Source organism: Sarcophilus harrisii, chromosome 5 (genome assembly GCF_902635505.1).
Source record: "Sarcophilus harrisii chromosome 5, mSarHar1.11, whole genome shotgun sequence".
Classification (NCBI taxonomy): Eukaryota; Metazoa; Chordata; class Mammalia; order Dasyuromorphia; family Dasyuridae; genus Sarcophilus; species Sarcophilus harrisii.
In genome coordinates, this window is record NC_045430.1 from 249,768,189 (window position 1) to 249,790,646 (window position 22,458).

The 22,458-nt window shown below is 35.6% G+C and overlaps 1 protein-coding gene across 1 annotated transcript; it reads left to right on the plus strand.

The window, feature by feature from the left end:
* The first annotated feature begins 6,141 nt into the window (after nucleotides 1–6,141).
* LOC100917100 (C-C chemokine receptor-like 2) lies at nucleotides 6,142–16,131 on the plus strand. The gene is made up of 3 exons (XM_003771992.3): nucleotides 6,142–6,485; nucleotides 13,968–14,199; nucleotides 15,008–16,131. The coding sequence occupies exon 3, from the start codon at nucleotides 15,045–15,047 to the stop codon at nucleotides 16,083–16,085; it is 1,041 nt and encodes a 346-aa protein (XP_003772040.1). The 5' UTR covers nucleotides 6,142–6,485; nucleotides 13,968–14,199; nucleotides 15,008–15,044; the 3' UTR covers nucleotides 16,086–16,131.
* Nucleotides 16,132–22,458: the final 6,327 nt, after the last annotated feature.

Consider the following 22,458-nt stretch of genomic DNA (forward strand, 5'->3'; position numbering starts at 1 on the left):
GAAATGAGAGATAAAGTAAGAAAAAGAAAGAAAGAGAAAGAAAAAATAAAAGAAAGAGAAAGAAAGATTGAAGAAAAAAGAAAAAGAAAGGAGAAAGAAAATGAGACTATAGAAATAGGGATTAGATCTTAATGGAAAGATGAAAAAAAATTATGAAATAATTTTAGATTGGTTTTGGTCTCAAGATTCTTCTTTCTGGTTTTCCTTGTGCCTTGATCTGATTTCTTTCAAGACTTGATGAACTAATATTCATATATTTAATAATAAACATTTCACCGTCAATTGTACTGTTTTGAAAATGGACTTGTTCCATAATTGGATTATAAAGACACAACTGTCTTTTCAAAAATATTCTTAGGTGGAAATAAATACAATTGGCAGAGAAAAAAAAAAAAGATCACCCAAGGCTTTTATTTTCTTATGATGTTAACTATGTAAAATAAGTGAAATGTAGCCCTGGTCCACACAATTGGTATATAAACTCCATTTTCTACTTCTCCAGAAGTACAGTTGACCAGTCTAATATTGACATGTACCCATGGATGGAAGTTCCTATGGGGGCAGCTAGGTGGTACAGTGGATAGAGCACCAGCCCAGAAATTAGGAGGATCTGAGTTCAAATTTGACCTCAGACACTTAACACTTCCTAACTGTGTGACCCTGGGCAAATCACTTAATGCCAATTGCCTCAGGAAAAAAAAAAAAAGCTATAAAAGAGAGTAGTTGCTATGTTTTCACTGCAAGAAAACTGCAGGTTTCTTTTGCCTTTATTCTCAGTGCTATTCTGGGTGTATTTAACTGATTTACCTACTGGCATAACATAATCTGTGATCTAAAGTAGTAAGCAATTTGTAGCACTGATTTTTAATTCTTTTCTTCTAACTTGTTTATATTAATTATAATTATAGTAATTATAAGCATTAGGCAAAAGGCTTCACCATGATATACATGTGTCATACATAATTAAAGGTATAGAGCTATCCTTTAAAAACATTCTTCAAGGAACATGTGATTCATACAAATTCTCGGGGCAAATTTTTAATGTGAAGTTACAATAATATATTTAACAGGAATAAATTCACTGTCTTAGACAAAAATACCCCTCAGTACCTCTAAACATGCATATAAATTTTCCTGTTATATAGAACAAGGTATGGAATTGATTGCAGCCACCAGGTAAGTAGCATACTGGATAAAGCACTGAATCAAAAAAGAGGAAAACCTGAATTCAAATTCAGTCTTAACCACTAACTATGTGACCTAAGCAAATTACTCAATCTCTATCTCTTTGGTTTCATCAACTATAAAGTGGGAATAATAGTATAAAAATAATATATTATTTATAAAACAATGAGCACAATGTCTGGTACATAGTAGGTACTTAATAAATCCACAAGCACTCAAAAGAGATGATTTAATAATCCATTCAGGAAAAACCAAATGGATGAAGAATTCATATTGCCCAGGTTACAACATGTTATATAGGCAAGTCATTAGTATATTTATCTTAGATGAGGTCTGCAGAAGGCCAAAGTCTTGAGCACTGAATAAGAGGGGAAAGCTGGGTTGAACTGCACTTGATAAAGAGAATAATCTTTTTATTGATCTAAAGTGGTTCCTTGATGCAAAAATTGATCTCTTTTTAAATTCCAAAAACACAGAATATAGTGATCTAAGAATAGGCAAAATTGCAGGGGAGCCAAAGGATAATAAAAAGGACATATGATGAGTAGAAGCCTGAGGTAGTATTAACAGCTGTGACTTTGAGTATAAGAAGTGGGGTAAAAGAGATCATAAAGGACATATATCATAAAAAAAAAAAAGTATTGACAAGGCATTGTTGAATAAGAACCATCTAGCCAAGTTGCTCTGGAACTTCCAAAATAGTCAAAAAATTAGAGGAAGGCTTCCAATGAATGCCTCTCCAGGGGCTACATCCCCCTTTTAAAGTATTTAACAAATGGATAGGACACAAAGAGGATAAAAACGCATGAATGGATTGCAATATGCACGGGTAGAAGGAATGTCTATATCATGACAGGAATCCAAGTATATCCAAGTATACTCCCATAATCCATTCATGTTTCACATGATTAAATTATGTCTATCTTCCCATAATTTCCCTCCTAATTATTCTCCATTAAGATGCATTTAACCCCAATTGCCTCAGCAAAAAAAAAAAAAAAAGGCATATGAGTGGAAGGAACAGTCAGTATCAAAACACTTTTGAGGAGAGACAGTTAACGGAGAGAGGATAGGAAAGAAATAGTTAACAAAATCAGTTATTCTTTTCTTTATTTTGAAAACTCTCAAGAATACTATAGCCAAATTTCAAAACTTGCTTGTCAAGGAGAAAATATTGCAAGCATCCAGAAAGAATCAATTCAACTTCAGTGAAGCTACAGTCAGAAGAATACAAGATTTAGCAGCTTCTAAATTAGAGAACCAGAGGGCTTGGAATATGATATTTTGGAGAGCAATGGAGCTAGGACTTAATAAGGTTTATCAGTTTACATTTCTACATGGTAGGATGATATTTATAACTCAGAACTTTCTCATTATTATGGCAGTTAGAAGAAATGGAGGGGAAGGGGGGAGGAGAGGGGAGTGTGTGAAACCTTATTCTCATCACATTTAGCTCAAAGAGGAAATAACATACATACTCAACAGGAACATAGAAATCCATCTTACCCTACAGGAAAATAGGAGGGGAATGGGATATAGGAAGGGGGAGGATGATTAAAAAAAAAAAAAAGAGGGCATAGGGGCAACTAGGTGGTGCAATGGATAGAGCACCAGCCCTGAAGTCAGGAAGACCTGAGTTCAAATCTAGCCTCAAACACTTAATACTTCCTAGCTGTGTGACCCTGGGCAAGTCATTTAACCCCAATTGCCTCAGGGAAAAAAAAGGCATACGAGTGGAAGGAACAGTCAGTATCAAAACACTTTTGAGAAGAGACAGTTAAAGGAGAGAGGATAGGAAAGAAATACAGTTAACAAAAGTAACTGTAAAGATGAATTTCAAAGCAAGTTTCTCTGATAAGACCTCATTTCTGAGGGAACTGAGTCAAATTTATAAAAAGTAAGAGTTATGTCCCAATTGATAAATGATCAAAAGATATGATCTGTGTCAAAAGGGCTATAAATTCATTCATATCCTTTGACCTAACAACTCCACTATTAGGCATGAATACCAAAGAGATTTTTTTTAAAAAGGGAAAATGATCTATATGTACAAAAAATATTCATAACAGCTCTCTTCTCAGGGCAAAAATATTGGAAATTGAGGACATGCCTGTCAAATGAGTAATGGCTCAATAAACTATGGTGTGTGTTTGTGTTGGGATATTATTATTCTACAGGAAATGATGAGCAGGATGCTCTCAGGAAAAAAAAAAACTGAAAAGCCCTCCATGAACTCAAGCAAAGTGAAGTGCTATATACAAAGTAAAAACAATGTTCTGGGATGACTGCTATGAATATCTTTGCTATTCTCAGAAGTACAATCATCCACAACTACTCTGAAGAACTTATCTGAATACAGATTGTCTGAATACAGATTGAAGCATTCTCTCCCTTCCTCTTCCTTCCCTTCCTCCTCTCTTCCTCTCCATTTCTTATTCCCCCTTCCCCTCTCCTTCCCCCCCCTCCTCTTAATTTTTCTTGAGAATTTTATTTTCATTAGGGTGGGAGATTTATGTTTTCTTTCACAGCTTGACTTTTATGGAAATGTTTTGCATAATTTCACATATGATTTCTTAATTGTGGGGATAAGGGAGAGAACCTAGAACTCAAAATTTAAAAAAAAAAAAGGTAAAAAAAAACCTTTGTTTTGTTAAAGTAACTGGAGGGAAATATTAAAGAAATAAAATTAAAGAAAAAAGAAAAGAAAAAATTTATTTTAACTTTTTTCTTTTTAAATTTTGAGTTCCACATTCTCTGTTCTTCCTACTCCCTTCTTCATTGACTGAGAAGGCAAACAAAATGATATCAGTTGTACATGCAAAATAATACAAAACATATTTCTATATCAGCTATATCACAAAAAACAAAAAACATGGAAAAAGAAAGAAAGCAAAAAAATTCCTTAAATTGCACTCAGAGTTCATCAGTTCTCGTTCTGTTGTAGATACTGTTCTTTTTATCATGATTCCCTTTGGATTTGTCTTAGATCATTGTATTGATCAAAGGATCTACCTATTTCACCATTGGTCATCATTATAAGTTCTAACACATAGTTTTGCACAATGACCTTTCCCTTCTTCTGATTTCACTTTGCAGCAGTTTATCAGTTCTCACCATGTTTGTTTCTGAAAGCATTCCCCTTGTAATTTCTAACAGCACAATAGTACTCCATCACAATCATCTGTTACAACTTGTTCAGCCATTCCCCAATTGAAGAACATTCCTTCAAATTCAATTCTATGCTACCCCCAAAAGCGTCTATAAATAGTTTATATGTATAGACCCTTTCTCTTTTCCTTTGCTCTCTATAGCATACAGACTTGGTAGTGGTGTTGATGGGTCAAAGGATATGCACAGTTTTACAATCCTTTGGTCACAATTCCAACAACAATTTCAACAATTTACAATTTCATTAATAGTTTAGTTATCTACCTATTTTTCCTTTATCGTCTCCAACTTTTATCATTTTTAATCAATATGAGGTGACACTTCAGAATTTTTTAATTTACATTTCTCTGATCAGTAGTGATTTAGAACACTTTTCATATAACTATAGATAGCTCTGATTTCTTTTTCTGAAAACTGCCCATCATATCTTTTGACCATTTATCAACTGGAGAATGGAGCTTATTCTTACAAATTTGACTCAGTTCCCTGTACATTTGACCAATGAGGCCTTTATCAGAGAAACTTGCTGTAAAAAATTTACACATTATTTTATTGTGCTAACTTTTAGCAAAATGTGGTTTTTCTGATTATTTCTATTAATTAAGTCTATTTTTGCTTTTACTTTATCTGGAATCATGATTGCTTCCCCTGTCTTTTTATTTCAGGTGAAGCTTCATATATTTGATCCAGCCATGACTTAAAATTTAAAAACAAAAAACAAGTGCTAAAAATAATTTCCATGTAATTGGGGAAAAAATAAAATATTTGAAAAAATTTTACTTATACTATCTGTTTCATCCAATAGTTATAAGGAAATGCTACATAATAACAAAATATGAACTGGCATATGTCTGCTTAATAAATACTTATTGATAACTCTCACTGAGGGATTATGAATTCTTACATTGGCTGACAACCTAAGGATCATCTAATTCAACTTGCCTTTGAAATGTATGAATCCATTTTATAGTATTTCTGATATAAGGTCATTTATAGTCACTGCTTAATATTGCCAGTGACAAAACTCACTACTTTACAAGTCAGCCCACTCAATCTTTGGACACAGTTTAATTCTTCACAAGGTATACCATTTCACTGTTGACAGCTCTCATTGTTGGAAAGATATTTCTTCCATTAAACTGAAGTTTGCCTCCTTATATCTTCTACCCACTTCTCCTAGTTCTTTCCCCTACAGCAGATAAATTGACTCTTTCCTATTCTAGCTTTTCAAATATTTGAAGACCACTATTCTGCTCCCTTTCAATTTCAAATGTTTCTAAACCAAAGATCACAAATCCTTCAATTGTCTCTCATGGGATGCTTTTCATGCCCTTACTGACTCCATTCCTGACTCTAAGGGTCATTCCAATTTACCAATATTTCTCTTAAAATATAATATCCATTGGAGCACCAGCCCTAAAATCAGGAGAACCTGAGTTCAAATCTGGTCTCAGACACTTAACACTTCCTAGCTGTGTGACCCTGGGCAAGTCCCTTAATCCCAATTGCCTCAGAAAAAAAAAAAGTAATATCCAGAATTGGGGGATGAGATACTGCAAGAAATTTAGGTGATGTCAAAACAAAAGACCTCAATAAAAATCTATTTTAAAAATATAGTACTCTGAATTGTATGAAATATTCCAGACACACCTAATGATGACGGAATTTGGTGAGGTGACTCCTTTCGGTTTCCAGATGCCTTTCCTCTATTCAAACAGAAAGCCAACAATTGTATCAGCTGACATGAGCCATGAGAATAATTTTTTTGTGACTGTCTTTTTTAACAGCCTGCTTTGCATTGATTTCAGTTTCACTCTGAGTTTCCATTTCCCCCATTAAGAAAACAGACACACATGCCACGTAGCTGCCAAAAAGAGCCTGTGACTGTTGGGCTGGTGAGCAGGGGATGCCAGCAGAGCTGGAGCCACTCAGCCTGGGGCCGGATTTCATCACCATTCTGTTATGCAGTGGTGGAATTTCCTAGTAAACAATATATAAAGGAAAGGTTCTGGGGTGGAGAGTAGTCGCTTTTGCTGGTGAAGTTCAAATTGGCTACAACCCCTGTCGCCTCCGGAAAGGAACAGTTCAGCTCTGAAGAAAGGAACTGACTGACCTAAGTCAAGCTTCAGCAGGTGGGAAAGGGGTTCAGGGGATCATCAGGGTGGTGAAATCCTTCTCTGAGGTGCTACTGGGAAGGTGGCTGATGGAGGGGAGGGGGTGTAAGTTCTTGGGGAATTTCTGTCTCCAGCACTAAGAATACCTTGGGAAATGAGACTGTGCTCGACATCCACTCCAGAGTAGGATGTTACTTTTCCAAAAGGTAACGATATATAAATTTAGATACCACCTTGGTTGCATATCTGATTTGTTTTTTTCCAATAGCTATAGATAGCTTTTGCTTTTACATTACCTATATTTTATAGTGGTTCTGATGGTTTTATAGTGGTTTTCAGTGCTTCTGGAGTCAGAGAAGCAGATTCAAATCCTGACACTGACTACCTGTATACCTTTGGATGAGTCACAACCTCCCCATTTCTCAGTTTCCTCATCTGTAAAATGAGAAGCTGTAAGGTTCCTCCAGTTCTAAATCTCCAGTGCTATTTCTGCATATATCCTTCCTGATTCCTTTACCCAGAATGTTATCCCTTGTAACAGAGAGTAAAAAAGGGGATGGGAAAGAAGTTCAGGAAAACTACCATTGACTGCTTCTGATAGCGTAAACATTGTTCCACCCTCATACTACCCCCTCAGCTCTACAAAAAGAGAGAGTAGTGTATTTTCTTATCCTTCCTTTTGTACCAAACTTGGTTATTATCATTACACAGGATTATTAACCTTCTTTTCATAATTGTTTGTGCTATTTTTTGTTTTCTCTATTCAAGTCATGTCAACAAGTATTTATTAACCTCTTGTTATGTGCCAGGCACAATATTAAACACTGAAAATATAAAGAAAACCCTAAATAACCCCTGCCTTCAAGAAGATGGCAATCTAATAATGGGGAGGGGCAACATATAAAAAACTAGGGACAAACACGATATATAAAAGATAAAATATCTCAGAAGGGAGGCATTAGCATTAAGGTAGAGCAGGAAAAAGTTTTCGAAGAACAGAAAATTTTAGCTGAGACTCGAATGAAACTAGTTTAGCCAAAAGGCAAAAGTGAAGAGGGAAAACATTTGCTTTTACTGTATTATTATTATCATATAAATTGCTCTCCTGGTTCTGCTCACTTCATTTTGCATGTTAGACAGGTCTTTCCAGGTTTCTCTGAAACCATTCCCATTTACCATTTCTTATAATAGTGATTCACATTCACATTCACATTCCATTATTTGTTTAGCCATCCACCAATTGCCAGATAATTCTCAAGATGTCATTTTTTTATTACCACAAAAAATTGCTATAAATATTTTTGTATATATGGGTACTGTAATGAGTAGATTACAATTACTTCCAAAACCAGTTCACAGCCCCAACAGTGCATTCATTCATGCACCTGTTTTCCCACAGCCCCTGAAGCATTTGTCTTTCTTTCTTTGTCCATTTTGTCAAAATGATTGGGGAGAAATAGGACCTCAGAAGTGTTTTCATTTCTATCCTTCTCCTTATTAGTCATTTGAGTTACTTTCCCATAAAGCTATTGACAGCTTGAATTTCTTCTGAAAAGTATTTGTCCATATCCTTTGACTCTCACTTGAGTGGCTCAAGTGTACAAAGTTTTCATTCATTTTCCTCTCTACCTTAGAAATGAGAACTTTTACCAGAGAAATGTGGTTTCTCCCTAATTACCTGATTCTCTTATAATTTTAGGTGCACTGGTTTTTAAACAGAAGATTTTATATTTGATCCTTATGGTAACAAGTCAGATCACTTTGATAGATGAGTTTGGAAGATGGCCTGAAGTGAAAAGAGACTTTAGGCAGAGAAAGAAACTAAGAGACTATTTCAATAGTCTATCCATAAGGTAATAAGGGCTTGTACACAGATGGCAGTAGTATCAAAGGAGAGAATGGAAAGGAGAAGAGAGATATTGTGTAGGCAAATTCAACAGGTCTTGGCAACAGATTGGATATGGAGGTAAGGTGAAAAAGTGGAAAGTCAAGAATGTCATCCTAGTTGGTCAGCCTGGATCATTAGAAGGATGATGGAATTTGTGAAAATAATATGGAAATTAGGTGGAGGGGAGGATTTGTGGGAAAAGATAATGCATTCTTTTTTTGAATAAAAAAGATCTATAAGATAACCAGATATGTTCTAATAAGCTGCTGGAAATGTGAAACTAAGGCTCCACAGAGGGGTAAGGGATGGCTAAATAGTTATGAAATAGAGCATCTGACTTACTTCAGTTTCCATCAGTTTATCTAATTTTTCCCCAGCTACCTATTTATAAGGGTAATTGATCTGAGACTCTGGTTTATCCCTCTTGAGGTATACTGGAAATTCTCTAGGACAGCATTTCTACCAGAAACAGAGAAACATCTCAGTCCCTTCTTCCCCTGCCATTTTGTAAATACTGGTACTAGAACTGTACCTAATATCCTCTCTTTGTATCTTTGTGTAGTTCCCCATCCTTGGAATGTCCTTTCTCCTTACTTCTATCTCTTAGAATCTTTAGCTTCTTTCAAAATTCAGTTTAAGTACTACTCCCTACAGATCCTCAGTTGCTAGTATACTTTCCTCCAAAAGTCTTTTATCTACTATCTATTTTGTACTCTCTTGCCTGTACACATGCCCCTCAACTTCTATTAGAATATAAGCTCCTCAAGGACAGGCACTTTTATTTTTGTTTCTGAATTCTAATGCCAGACATAGTGGCTGGCACCTTAGTGAATTCAATGGATTTGGATTTACATTATCCAGGTAAAACTGCGTGACTTGGTATTACTGTTTTACTGCTTAGGTGAGGGGTCACAGCCAAAGGCAGCTATTTTTGGACTGGTGGTTGGCCCTCCAACAACACAAGTCACAGCAATTTCATCTCTACCAAAACCAATAATAACACCACTAACATTCCTTTAAAGGTCAGTCTCAGCTAATGTGAAATAACATTTGTGACATTTAAAATTTAATCTTGAATTTGTCTGGTTTAAGTATTTTTGGTAATAGAAAGTAGATTAGGAGGCTGCTGTAAAGTAGAAAAATCCTCAGATTTTTTAAAAAAAGGTAATTTTCTCTGAGAAGCTTTTAGCAAGCTTAGGAGGTGTCTCATGAACATTTGAGGTATCTCCATGAAAAGAAAGCTGTAGTTACTGCCATATTGGGACTCTGACAAGAATGCTCTTCTATAATCTATATAAATGGACTCTGTCAACTGATAGTCATCTTGAGCTAGGAGGAAGGATTTCTTGGATTCAAAAATTCAATTTCACATAAGCAAAGTTGAGGAAATAGAGATAATTACTGAGAAAAAGATCTTGGAGATTTAGCAGACCACAAACCCAATGAGTCAGAAACTGCATTAAAACAGGTATAAATTACAGACTTAAGTCTCAATATATTCTGTCCTGTTTAGAATTCATCTAAAATTTGGATTTCGGTTCTGGACATTATCAAAATTTAGGTAAGGGTGAATAGGATGGTAAAAGGTCTTAAACCCATGCCACAAGAGGATTCTTTTAAGCAAATGGGGATGTTTTACATGAAGAGAAGACTTCGAGAGAAATATGAGGATTGACCTCAAATATTTAAAGGGCTTGGGGCAGCTGGATGGCTCAGTGGATAGAGCATTAGGCTTGGAGATAGGAAGCCTCCGTTCAAATCTGGCTTCAGACACTTCCTACCTGTGTGACTCTGGGCAAGTCACTTACCCCTATATGTCTCAATTTCCTCATCTGCAAAGTGAGTTGGAGAAAGAAATGAAAAAAATCATTCCTATATTTTTGGCAAGAAAACCCCAAATGGGATCACAAAGGGTTAGTGGTAACTGAAGCAACTCCACAACAATAAACAACTTGAAAGATTGTAATGTGGATTAAAAACAAGACAACATATATTGAAGGGACTTCAGATATCATCTAGTCTAACTTCATTTTTTTTCTGATGAGAAAAGTCCAGAGAAATCATGTGAATAACCAAATTTACAGAGGAAATGGTTGACAAACAAAGAATTCTGGAGGCATTTTTCAAATGAACCACACTGCGTCTGTTTGTTTGGTCCCAAAGTACTGAAGTTAAAGCAACGGATAGAAGTTACAGAAAGGCCAGGCCAAAGGTCTTAACAACAAAAACAAGCCAAAGTGAAATGGGTGACCGTGGGAGAAGCAGATTTCTGGTCACTAGAGGTCTTCAAAAAAAACAAACAAACTAATGGACTCCCCACCACTGGTTAGGGATTTTTGTAGAGGAAAAGCTTGATATGGCTTAGGCTCTGTGTCCTTTGATGTGCAGATTCTCGGCTCATAGAAGTATTTTGAAAGAACTTTTAAACTCATAGGCCCACTTAAAAGAGAATTGGTGTTCTCATTTATAGTTTTCATGAACAAATATTTGAACCACCACACAGACAACAGGAAAAAGTGACAGCCCTTTGATAAGAAAGACAATAGAGTAGTACCATGACAGGAAGGCCCCAAGATCATGCAATGAGGATCCGCAGAAGAGGGCAGCCTCCTAAAAGGGAACAGGACTGGATTTGCCATGGACTATGTGGTGTGATGCCCCTGATCTTTTAGTTTGGCATCTAGGAGTTCCTAAGAGAGCAGCCTTTAGGAGGAGATGGAAGTCACAATCAAGGAGAGAACTGTGTCTCTGAGAATATGGCCAGACCTAGAAAACCAGGAATGTTACTACTGTTTCTTGTGCTCTGACTGATCAATCAACTAAATTATGAAACATTTAATAAAAATTTACTATGTGTCAGGTACTTGGCTAAACATGAAACACACCACTGCCTCAAGAAGCTTACAGTTGAATGGGGAGAAAAATATATGAATCAGAACATACATGATAAGTATAGAGAAAATATAAGATAACTTTACAAGGTTGTCTTAGTAGCTAGGAGGACCAGAATATGTCTTTTGAAGGAGATGGCACTTGAGTCTTAAGGGAAGACAAGGATTCTAAGACTCATTTTGGGAGGGAGAGAATTCTGGACATGAAGAAAAGCAACTGAAGAGACAAGGAGATGGGAGATAGGATGCCATGTTTAGGAATAACAAGTAGGCCACTGTGGCTAGATCATAGAGTATGAGGAAAGGACTATCATAAGAAATATCCTAAGATTTTAAACATGGAAAGATGGACTGTCTTCCTCATACAACAGATGAAGGTAATGAGATTCAGAGCTGTAACCTGCCCAAGATCACATGCTAAATGACAAAGCCAGCATCAGCTCCAATACCAATTTCCAGCCCAATCCTCTTTCCATTAGGCAACACTGCCTTCAGTATACTCTGATTGTTATAGTACTCTCCCTTGCCACTGTGGCCCCTGAAAGCTTCCAATACAGACCAGACTGCCCAATGGTTTGAGGGAAAGATTTAAAGTTTTTTGGTTAGAGCAAGACAATATAAATTGTGGGTGAGAAGCTATTTGTAAGAAATGTAAGATCTTTGAGAGTAGAGGCTTTTCTTTGTTCCTTCTTTTTTGTTTGTTTATATTCATGATTTCATTGGTTTACAGAATTTCCTCTACCTAAACAGATCAACAACTATTCTATGCAACCAACAGGCTTAGAGAGTTGTCAAAGGGATCATACATCAAGTCCAGTCAGAGAAGGTACTTGAAACAGATTTTCCTGACTCAAGGGCCAGCTCCCTACCCACTTTGACACAATGTTATCTAACATGCAACAACCATTTTTAAGTAATTATGTCTAAGAATAGTACTCAAATTCATTTAACTTGTATTTGAGCACCTGCTGAGAGGTATATGAAGGCAACTAAGTATATAATTCCTTATTGTCAAGGAGTTTTCCATCTATTATTAACAGAGTGTAATAAGTGCATTATTAAATTAAGTTCAACAAACATTTACTAAGTACTTACTACAGGAAAGACTGATCTTCAATACTAAGGGACAAAGACTAATTGAAAAATAATCTCTGCTCTCAAAGGAGACAGAGATACAAAATATAGACAAGTATATAAATGAAAGTTAATCTCAGGATGGACAAAGTAGTAATCAGAAAGGATCAGGAAAGGCAAGTTGAGCCTTAAATGAAACAGCATCTTGAAGCTGACCCTTAAGGGAAGTATATGGGGTGGGTTTTGGAAAGCAAAAAGGCAGGAGATGTATGTAATGATGAGTTATGATAATGGCAAATAGGCCCAAGCGGGCTGTAAAGTAATATGTTTGAAGGGGACTAGAATGTAGTCATCACATTGTAGGAGGAGATAATGTACATGAATTGAATCATGTGTGTTCAGCAAAAGAAATTAAAAAGCACAGGTGAGTTTGGCTACTTTTCCACTCAGTATATGAATGACCCAGAGTATGAAACAGAATGCTTGTTCCTTCTCCTTAGTACAAATTTCTTCATTATCTTCAGTTTGTTCATTCTTTGTAGGTCAATAGAGCTAATAAGCTACTGAAAAGGAGACCCTAAATTTGCTTTAATGGAATTTTTGATGAACTAGGATGACCTTTGAGGGTTTCCTATGGCACCCTTGTATCTCCTCTTGTTGTGGTGGTGGTTGTTGTCCAGTCATGATCCACGCTTTGTGATTCATTTAGGGTTTTCTTGGCAGAAATTTTCTCTCCATCTCATTTTACACATGAGGAAACTGAGGCAGGTGATTTGCCCAGAGTCACAAAGCTACTAAGTATCTGAGGCCAGATTTGAACTGAGTAAGATGAGTCTTCCTGACTCCAGACTTGGCACTCCATCTAAAAAAAAAAATAACTGTACCACTTAGCTGCTCCCATATCTCTTCTCACCTTATGGTAAAACAGGAAGAAACAATTGATGGTGTAATCATCCTCTGTTGTAATCTCACTTTATTGTAAAGCCCTTTCAAAAGTATTTCTCCCTATTCATTAGGTTTCTTATCACCTAAGTCTTCACCAACTTTTTATTAAATAGGAACAAAAGCTCTAGTTCCTGCCTGTTTCTTAATCAATAGTTTATCTGGATATTTGAAAAATGAAATTTATATTCACTTGTTTCCACGATAGATCAACAACAGATAACTATTGAAAGAGTTATATTATACACATTTTTTATTTTATACTCTGGCTCCAGACTTTTATTTCCTACACTCTACTGTGAAATGTTTGGAAAAGTAGACTAGAGGCAGACTCTCAGTAATAGGCATAGTGCCAAGAAAGTTCAGAAGATGGAGAAATCATTTCTGGTCTGTAAGTGGAGTGGGATGGGGAGATCTGAGAAAGTTTCAAGGAACAGAAAGTATTTGGGGAAGAATTTAAAAGATGGGTAGGATTTCAAGGGTAGAGATAGAAAGGATGTTATTCTGGGATAAGGAGTAGAATGATGTAAGACTCATTCTAAAATAGAAATGAGCCATGAGAAGTTACAACTATTCTGCAGAGTAGCCAACTAATATGCTTATCTTGAGTAGTCAGGAGAAGTGGCAGGCGGGAAAACCAGAGGTAGACTGGGGGTGGGGAAGAAAAAGAAAAAAGAAAAACAACAGCTTCCTTTATTTTAACAGGAGCTTTTTGAAGATCTAATTGGAGGAGCTTCCAGTTTACTTATTTCAGGAAGTTACAAAGGCTGACCCATGGGTAAAAACTAAGAGAGAAATGAGCTTCTTCCTGTTCTTCAGAGCTCAGGACTGGAGCTAAAAATGACAGAAGCTTCATTATTTGGCAAATGTATTGTTCATCCACGTTGCTCTTTTGGTCGATCAGAAAACAACTGAATTTCACATCAGAAGATCTCTGGTAAGACATCTTCTTTTACCTAATATATATACATAATATATATACTGTTGCTTACCTATATTTTCTTTGATCCAAGATAAAAGTCTTGCACAAGAAACTTTCAGTTGGTGAAAAATACATACTTTTAAAAAAGTATTAGATACTATCTGTATTTATTTCTCTTTTAAAAGTGAATGTTATCTTTAATTGTGTTATGATACTTGGTTCTTTAGCATTTTATATTGGAATATCATCTATTATTTGGTAATTATTTTGTACGTACATGTTTTGTTCTATTCCTCCCCTCTCTCTTCCCCACCCTCACTTCCCAAATGATTGTGAGCTCCTCAGAGGATATTTATATACTTTTTAAATTTCCCATCACATCTTGAAAAGAAATAAACACCTAGCTAAATGATTGTTTAACTGGATTCTTTGTTTTGGTAAAGTATGGACACATTCTAAGAGATTTTTATTCCATACATCAACAAAATGACTAGTCATGTGAGAGCTAAGACTACTCTGGTTAACATTATATGGGGGGGGGGAAGTAGATGGTAGAAGAATTATCACCCTCATTTTTATAGATGAGGTAACAAATTTTGAATCCTACCTAATTGCTAGTCATTATATACAGTAAATGGAAGAGTACTTTTCTCAGCAAGAAATGTAGAATATTTAAATGACTTGCCTAGTAAGTGCTGGAGACAGGAGGCCACCACAGGCCTTCTAACTAAAGCCAATGGTTTGCCCACTATGAAACACAAACTCTGTAATGGGGAAGTATAGTTATATTTATTATTCTTGTGTTTTTTTTTCTTTTATTCAGAGTAAGAGGAAAAAGATCCTTCAGAAGACAGTCCAAGATGGACAATGACACTTTTCCAACCTATGATGTTTTAATAGAAGATGACTTCAGTGATGACATGATAGAAAAGTGTCATAAATATGATGATAAAGTCTTTGCAGCACAAGTTCTGCCCCCATTTTATTCCTTGGTATTTATACTTGGTATGGTAGGCAATGCACTCCTTATGCTAATCTTGGTCAAATACAAAGGACTCAAAGAGTTGGTGGACATCTTTTTCCTGAACACAGCTGTCTCTAATTTTCTTTTCTTGATCACACTCCCTTTCTGGATTCACACTGCAAGACACAGCTGGGACCTGGGAGATACAATGTGTAAAATGATTTCTGGATTCTACTTAGTAGGCTACTATGGGTACATATGTTTCTTGGTACTTTTGATTATACACAGATACCTGGCAATTGTCCACGTGGGAAGATTTCACTTAGCTGCCAAGAAGACAACCTATGTCATCATTGCAAGCGCATGGGGACTAGCTATACTAGCTGCTTTACCAGAATTTGCATTTTCCCAAGTTCAAACAGAAGACAGAGATTATATCTGCCACTTTGTTCGGCCTTATTATCCTCTAGGGGATGAAAAATTCTGGAAATATTTCCTGACTTTAAAGATGAACATTTTGGGACTTCTCACCCCACTGTTTGTTGCTATCTTTTGCTATTGGAGAATTAAAAAAACATCAAGATACAAGGAGAAGAAGTACGGACTTCTTAAACTTATTTTTCTCATGACACTTGTTTTTATGGGGTTGTGGACACCTTACAATTTAGTGCTTTTCCTTAAGACTTTTCAAGAGCACTTGAACCTGAATGATTGTGAGAACAGGTATCACCTGGACAGAGCAATCCAAGTAACCAAAATTATTGCTAACACTCACTGCTGCATTAATCCTGTAGTCTATGGATTTCTAGATGAAACATTTCGCAAACGCTTCTATTGCCTTTTCCATCTCCAAAATAACACTGAATGTCATTTGAGGGAGGCACCAGATCAGCAATCACCAACAAAAGGACAGCTGTACAATTCGACTACATTTTAAACTATATTCAGCGTAGGCTAAATAAAGTTTCCCTTGATTTCATGTATTACTTGTCTTTGGGTAATTATTTTGTGTAAATCTCTAATATGTACTTACATATATATGTATAGGTGTATGCATATGTACATATACACATATATGTTTACAGTCAACTATGTATAGTACATGTCATATGTAACCAACTATCATAATTCATAAATTCCTTGAAGACAGGGATAGCTTCTGATCCTATTTATTGTACCATAAATCCTCTCAAGAAGCTCCGCTCTGCTACATGCTGGAACCTTTCTCTACTCCTAATGCTGCATGAATACTGATGGAACAAATAGGATTCCCTTTAGCTATCTCTTGCTCTGACCCCATGACCATCTTTTTCAGTGATATGTTTCTCTAATATCCTTTTTTTTTTTTTTTTTTTTTTTTTTTTTTTTTTTTTTACTTCTCTGGTGCAGTTATCAGTTGATGTACTGCTGTGGCAACTGGCTGGCGCAGTGACCAGAGTGCCAGGCCTAGAGTCATGGAGACTTCAAATCTGATCTCGCGCATTTGCCAGCTTAGTGACTCTGAGCAAGTCATTTAACCCATTTACCTCAGTTTCCTCATCTATAAAATGAGTTGGAGAAGGAAATTTTTTTTTTAATTTATTTAATAGCCTTTTATTTACAGGATATATACATGGGTAACTTTACAGCATTAACAATTGCCAAACCTCTTGTTCCAATTTTTCACCTCTTACCCCCCCCCACCCCCTCCCCTAAATGGCAGGATGACCAGTAGATGTTAAATATATTAAAATATAACTTAGATACATAATAAGTATACATGACCAAAACATTATTTTGCTGTACAAAAAGAATCAGACTCTGAATTATTGTACAATTAGCTTGTGAAGGAAATCAAAAATGCAGGTGTGCATAAATATAGGGATTGGGAATTCAATGTAATGGTTTTTAGTCATCTCCCAGAGTTCTTTTTCTGAGTATAGCTAGTTCAGTTCATTACTGCTCCATTAGAAATGATTTGGTTGATCTCGTTGCTGAGGATGGCCTGATCCATCAGAACTGGTCATCATCTAGTATTGTTGTTGAAGTATATAATGATCTCCTGGTCCTGCTCATTTCACTCAGCATCAGTTCGTGTAAGTCCCTCCAGGCCCTTCTGAAATCATCCTGTTGGTCATTTCTTACAGAACAGTAATATTCCATAATTTTCATATACCACAATTTATTCAGCCATTCTCCAACTGATGGACATCCACTCAGTTTCCAGTTTCTAGCCACTACAAAAAGGGCTGCCACAAACATTCGTGCACATACAGGTCCCTTTCCCTTCTTTATAATCTCTTTGGGATATAATCCCAGTACTAACACTGCTGGATCAAAGGGTATGCACAGCTTGATAACTTTTTGAGCATAGTTCCAAACTACTCTTGGAGAAGGAAATTACAAACACTTTAGTATCTTTCCCCAAAACCCCGAAAGATGTCACAAAGAGTTGGATATTATTGAAAAACGATAAATGCAATGCTACCAATCCATGCCCTCTCTAAGCTGCACCACTGCCTTATGAGTGACTCAAAGCTAACTCTGCAAGGATCGAGCATGACATAGTAGAAAGAGCACTAGAGTTGGACTGTCCCCTGGCAAACACTGGCTAAGTAATCCCCAGCAAATCAATTAACTTCTTTCCATTTTGTCAAATATAAAATAGAGATAATATATTAACCTGTTTCATAAACCTTAAATTGTTATATAAATGTCAGTTATTTTTATAGATAACATTGTTGGAAGAATACTCTTTTTAAAAGGTAGGACTTTGTTTCAGTGTCACATTTGGGGTGACATTAACATTTACATTAAAAAGTATTATGTAATTTCCACAATATTATCTAGTTTGCTCTCCTTCCTTCTAATTCTAGGCCAACTCACTAATCATCTGCTATGTCTGTCAATTCAATTCAACCAGCATTCATTAAGCGACTGTCATGTGCCTAACACTGTGCTAGGCACTGCACAAAGGAAAAAGTAAACACTTCATGCTTTCAATAATTTAAATTCTATAGGCGGGAAGGGGGAGGGGGGAAAAGAAGCCAATAGAGGAAACAAATGTACTAAAAATCAAACAAAATATATACGAAACAATTTCCAGCATACTGAATGGACCCTTAGGATAGAAGATTGTCATTACCTTGGGAGTAGCAATGCTAATATAATTTGATTACCAGTCTCTGTCTCTGGTCCTGCCTGATGATCAAGGAAGCAGTTGGATGTGCTCCTTGGAGTTGGATAGAGGAGTGAAGTATGTTTGAAGTACTCATATTCTATTTTTCCTTCAGGTCAGATCCTCTCCAAATGATATATTGATTAATCAAAATTTTTATGGAGATAGAAAAGGAACAGATGAGCTGGTAGTTGTTAACATTCTCTTGATTGTATTTATTTAATAATACAGATGCGGTTTTTCTGTTTGTTTAAGTATATTTCACTCTTGGGTACTTTGATCTCTTGTGTGTGTGTGTGTGTGTGTGTGTGTGTGTGTGTATAGTTGGGTCTGAAGTGTTGGACTACAAAGATGATGGCTCTCCTAGAATTTATGGTGAAAAGACATTGTATGAAATTTTTTACAGATGTTTTTCATTTTTCATCTACTTTTTGTCCTCCAAGTTTCATCTTAAAAATCCTTTAGGATGACTCTGGTTAGATTGATTTTTCACCATTTGTGGATTCATTCTTCCCTTGTCTCTTCTTACTGTTTCTTATTGTTTTATGAGGTGATAGTTAATAATTTAAGATCTTACAAAAGCCTTTAAACCAGTGTTGTCTTGAAAGCCATTTCTCTCTGCTTGGCAATTAAACCAAGTGATTGTGGTTCCTAGGATTTTTTGTCTAGTCTTTTTGACTAGACAAAACAGTTGAGTTACAAAGTATAAACTTTATTGAGAGATAGTATCAGTCTGGGCCAATATCTGTCCTTTTGTATCCATTTTTTTAAAACATCAACACCTTGTTTAAAATGCTTTTTGAAGTTGACTTAATTCTTAGCTATATTTTCTTCTCTTTTATTCTATCTTCCATTTTGATATTGATTTTTATCTTTGAACTAACAAATTAGTGGTCTGACTAAATACAGAGTGCTTATTCAAAAATTCCTCTGACAGCCATGACAAATTATTTCCTATTTGTTCAAATTTCATTTTTGTGAGGTTTCTTGGTCTTCAATAGTAGTGATTCCCTTCTTTTAAAAAAATGTTCATTACATATACATGTGAAGCTTCTAAATTCTATAAGCTTTTGACCCTTCTGATGTCTTACTCTTTACCCATGTTTTTCAACTTTTTGTTTTACATCTGAGTTGTTAAACCTTATTAAATTATAATAGTTCACATATATATATTTCTCTTTCAGATTTATAAAACAGTTTCTATTCATTATATCATTCAATTCTCACACAAGTCCTATGAAATAAATAGCATAAGTATTATTTCTGTTGAAAAATAAGGAAACTAAACTCTATACAGATGCCTCCATAGACATACAACTTTTATTTGTGTGTGTATTTATACAAATAATATTTAATATACTAGTATAATGCAAAGCGCTTGTATGTTTCATAATATATTATATATTAGATACTATACTATAATATAGTATATTATATCATATAACATAATAGTATAAATATACACATAATGTGTGTGTCTTTTCTGAGTTTAGTCTTCATAACCCACTGCCTGCTAGATATTTATATTGAGTGTCCCATAAGGTCTTCAAACTGAAAATGTCAAAAACAGAAGGCATTATCTTTTCCCCCAAAACCCTTCCCTCTTTTGCACTTTTATTTTTCTGTTGAAGGTATCACAATGCTTCCAATCACTCAAAATTACTACCCCAGAGCCATCCTTGACTCCTCAGTCTATTGTGTACTCATACCCAACCAATTGCCAAATTTTATCAATTCTAGCCCCACAAAATATTTTTCAGTTGTACCATCTTCTTGATTCTCAAAGCAACCACCCTCCTCACCTCTTTCTAAATGGTCTCCCTGTCTCCAGTCTATCCCTTCTCCAACTTTTCCCCCCACACAGCTGCCAAGTGCAAGTCCTAAAGCACAGATCTAATTATGGCATGCTTCTTCACGAAGTCTCTAACGATCCTATTTCTTCTGGAATAAGTTACAAATTTCCCTATTTTACATTTAAAGCCCTTAACAATCTAGCTCCAATCTATCTTTCTAGACTCATGTCAAAATACTTCCATTGCTTTATTTTCCAGCCAACCTGCTTTACATGTTTAAGATTTAAATCTAGGTCATGAGATTCCACGTCCAGGATTTTGGCCAGCTATGCTGGGAGTTATGCACTGAGAAAGAATGAATCTCCTGCCAGAGCTTCCCAGGCCCATTTTGGACGACTCTCACTGTTAGGAAGTTTTGAGAGGAAAATTATCCATCTTAGCTCTGTCCCCAGAAAATCAAGTGGGACAACTCTAACTGAAGGAACAACAACAACAAAGTACAGTAATTGTATACCAGGAAGATAAACACTAATGTCAGAACCCAAAACATGATGGGGAAAGTGTTATTGATTTCGTTTATTGTTTATTGTTCAGTTGTATCCAACTTTTTGTGAACTCATTTGGGATTTTCTTGGCAAGAATCGATTTGTCATTCCCTTCTCCAGGTCAGGTTACAGATGAGGAAACTGAGGCAAATGGGGTTAAGTGACTTGGTTAGGGTGACACAGTTAATAAGTTCTGAGGCCAGATTTGAACTCAGGAGGAGGAGTCTTCATGACTCCAGTCCCAGCATTCTATGGACTGTGCCACCAAACTGCCCCATGACATCATCCACAACTTGAAATTTTAAGAAACTGAAAACTTTTACATTTTTATCACATCATCTTTGTCCTATCACATACTCACATAGATCTATATATTTATATCTATCTATCTATGCATCCTAAAAGGGGGATAGGACAAAGATATGATGTGATAAAATGTAAAAGTTTTAAGATTTGTAATAGTTTCAAGTGTCAAATTTTATGTAAAATCTTTACTTTTTAATAGAGCAGCAAATTTTACTTTGAAAAAAATAACAAGTTAGATGTTTTCTCCAAGAACTAAGATAGATATATATGTAATTATAAATATATATTATTGTAGGACTGGGGAATATTTGCCCCCCACCCCCGACCTTGAAATCATTTGCTAAGGCAACCACAGGCAATGGTGAGCTGAAAGCTAGATACAACAATCTCCCACTGCTTGAATTTTATAAATGTATAAATTTTTATGGCCCATGAATGATGTTATTGATATCTAAATGGCCCTTGGAGGACTTCCCTATGTTTTTATTAAGAACAATGACACAATGACAAGTAAACATGATGTTCCTGGATAATTGCTTTTTGGTTTTGATCCTGAAGAACAAGGATGAGGAAACAGAGCAAAATACTGAATAATCTTTAGGTTCAAATGAATATATTCAGAAGAATTTTTTTCTTTCTTTTTTTGCTTGGGATATACAGGCTCTAAATAGGTTTTAATATTAAGTTCTCAAAACTGGATTAAGGATCTTACTTAGTCTTAACAATTGCAAAGAAAATTTTAAATCATGTCTCCCCCCCCCCCATTTTGAATTCCTTTTTTAATATAGCAAAAGAGGATTCATTTTTACAAGTCAGGACTTCATGTTTTCTTAAGATTCTTCCTTCAGCCTGTAGATAACATTATCCATATCAGATTCAGGGTCAGGCAAAGAAAGAAATAGAAAGTGGTATATAAAAATTGAAATTCTCTGAACTTTCAGGTAAATTAGGGGTTTCTAAGTTGATGTTCTTTTAGTTCTGTTACTTATAAGAATAATTCCATAAGATTCAAACTGGATAAGATTATAAATGTTTACTTTTTTCAACTTTTAAGACACTGGAAGAATCATGGGTTTAAATCTTATTTTTAACTTTTATAGATTAAAAGAATACACAAGATCACACTATGTAAAAGAATAATTTTGCTGTCACTGAGATCATTTTGTCATCAAAAGGTTTTTTAGAATTCTAACTTTTGCTCTCAATTATTTTTTCTACCTCCTGAATCTGTGTTCAAGCAGAATAAAACTGAGGTTTCTGAGATATAGTAGATTTATTGAAATGCAGGACCTGGGAGCAACCAGGTAATTGCAGTGGCTAGAACACCTGCCCTGAAGTCAGGAGGACCTGAATTCAAATTTGATCTCAGGCACTAAACACTTCCCTAGCTGTGTGACCCTGAGCAAGTCACTTAACCCCAATTACTCAGCAAAAAATAAATAAATAAATAGCAGGACCTACCCCAGTGACATTTCTCTCATTCATAGGAGTGGGTGCTCTACCAATGCC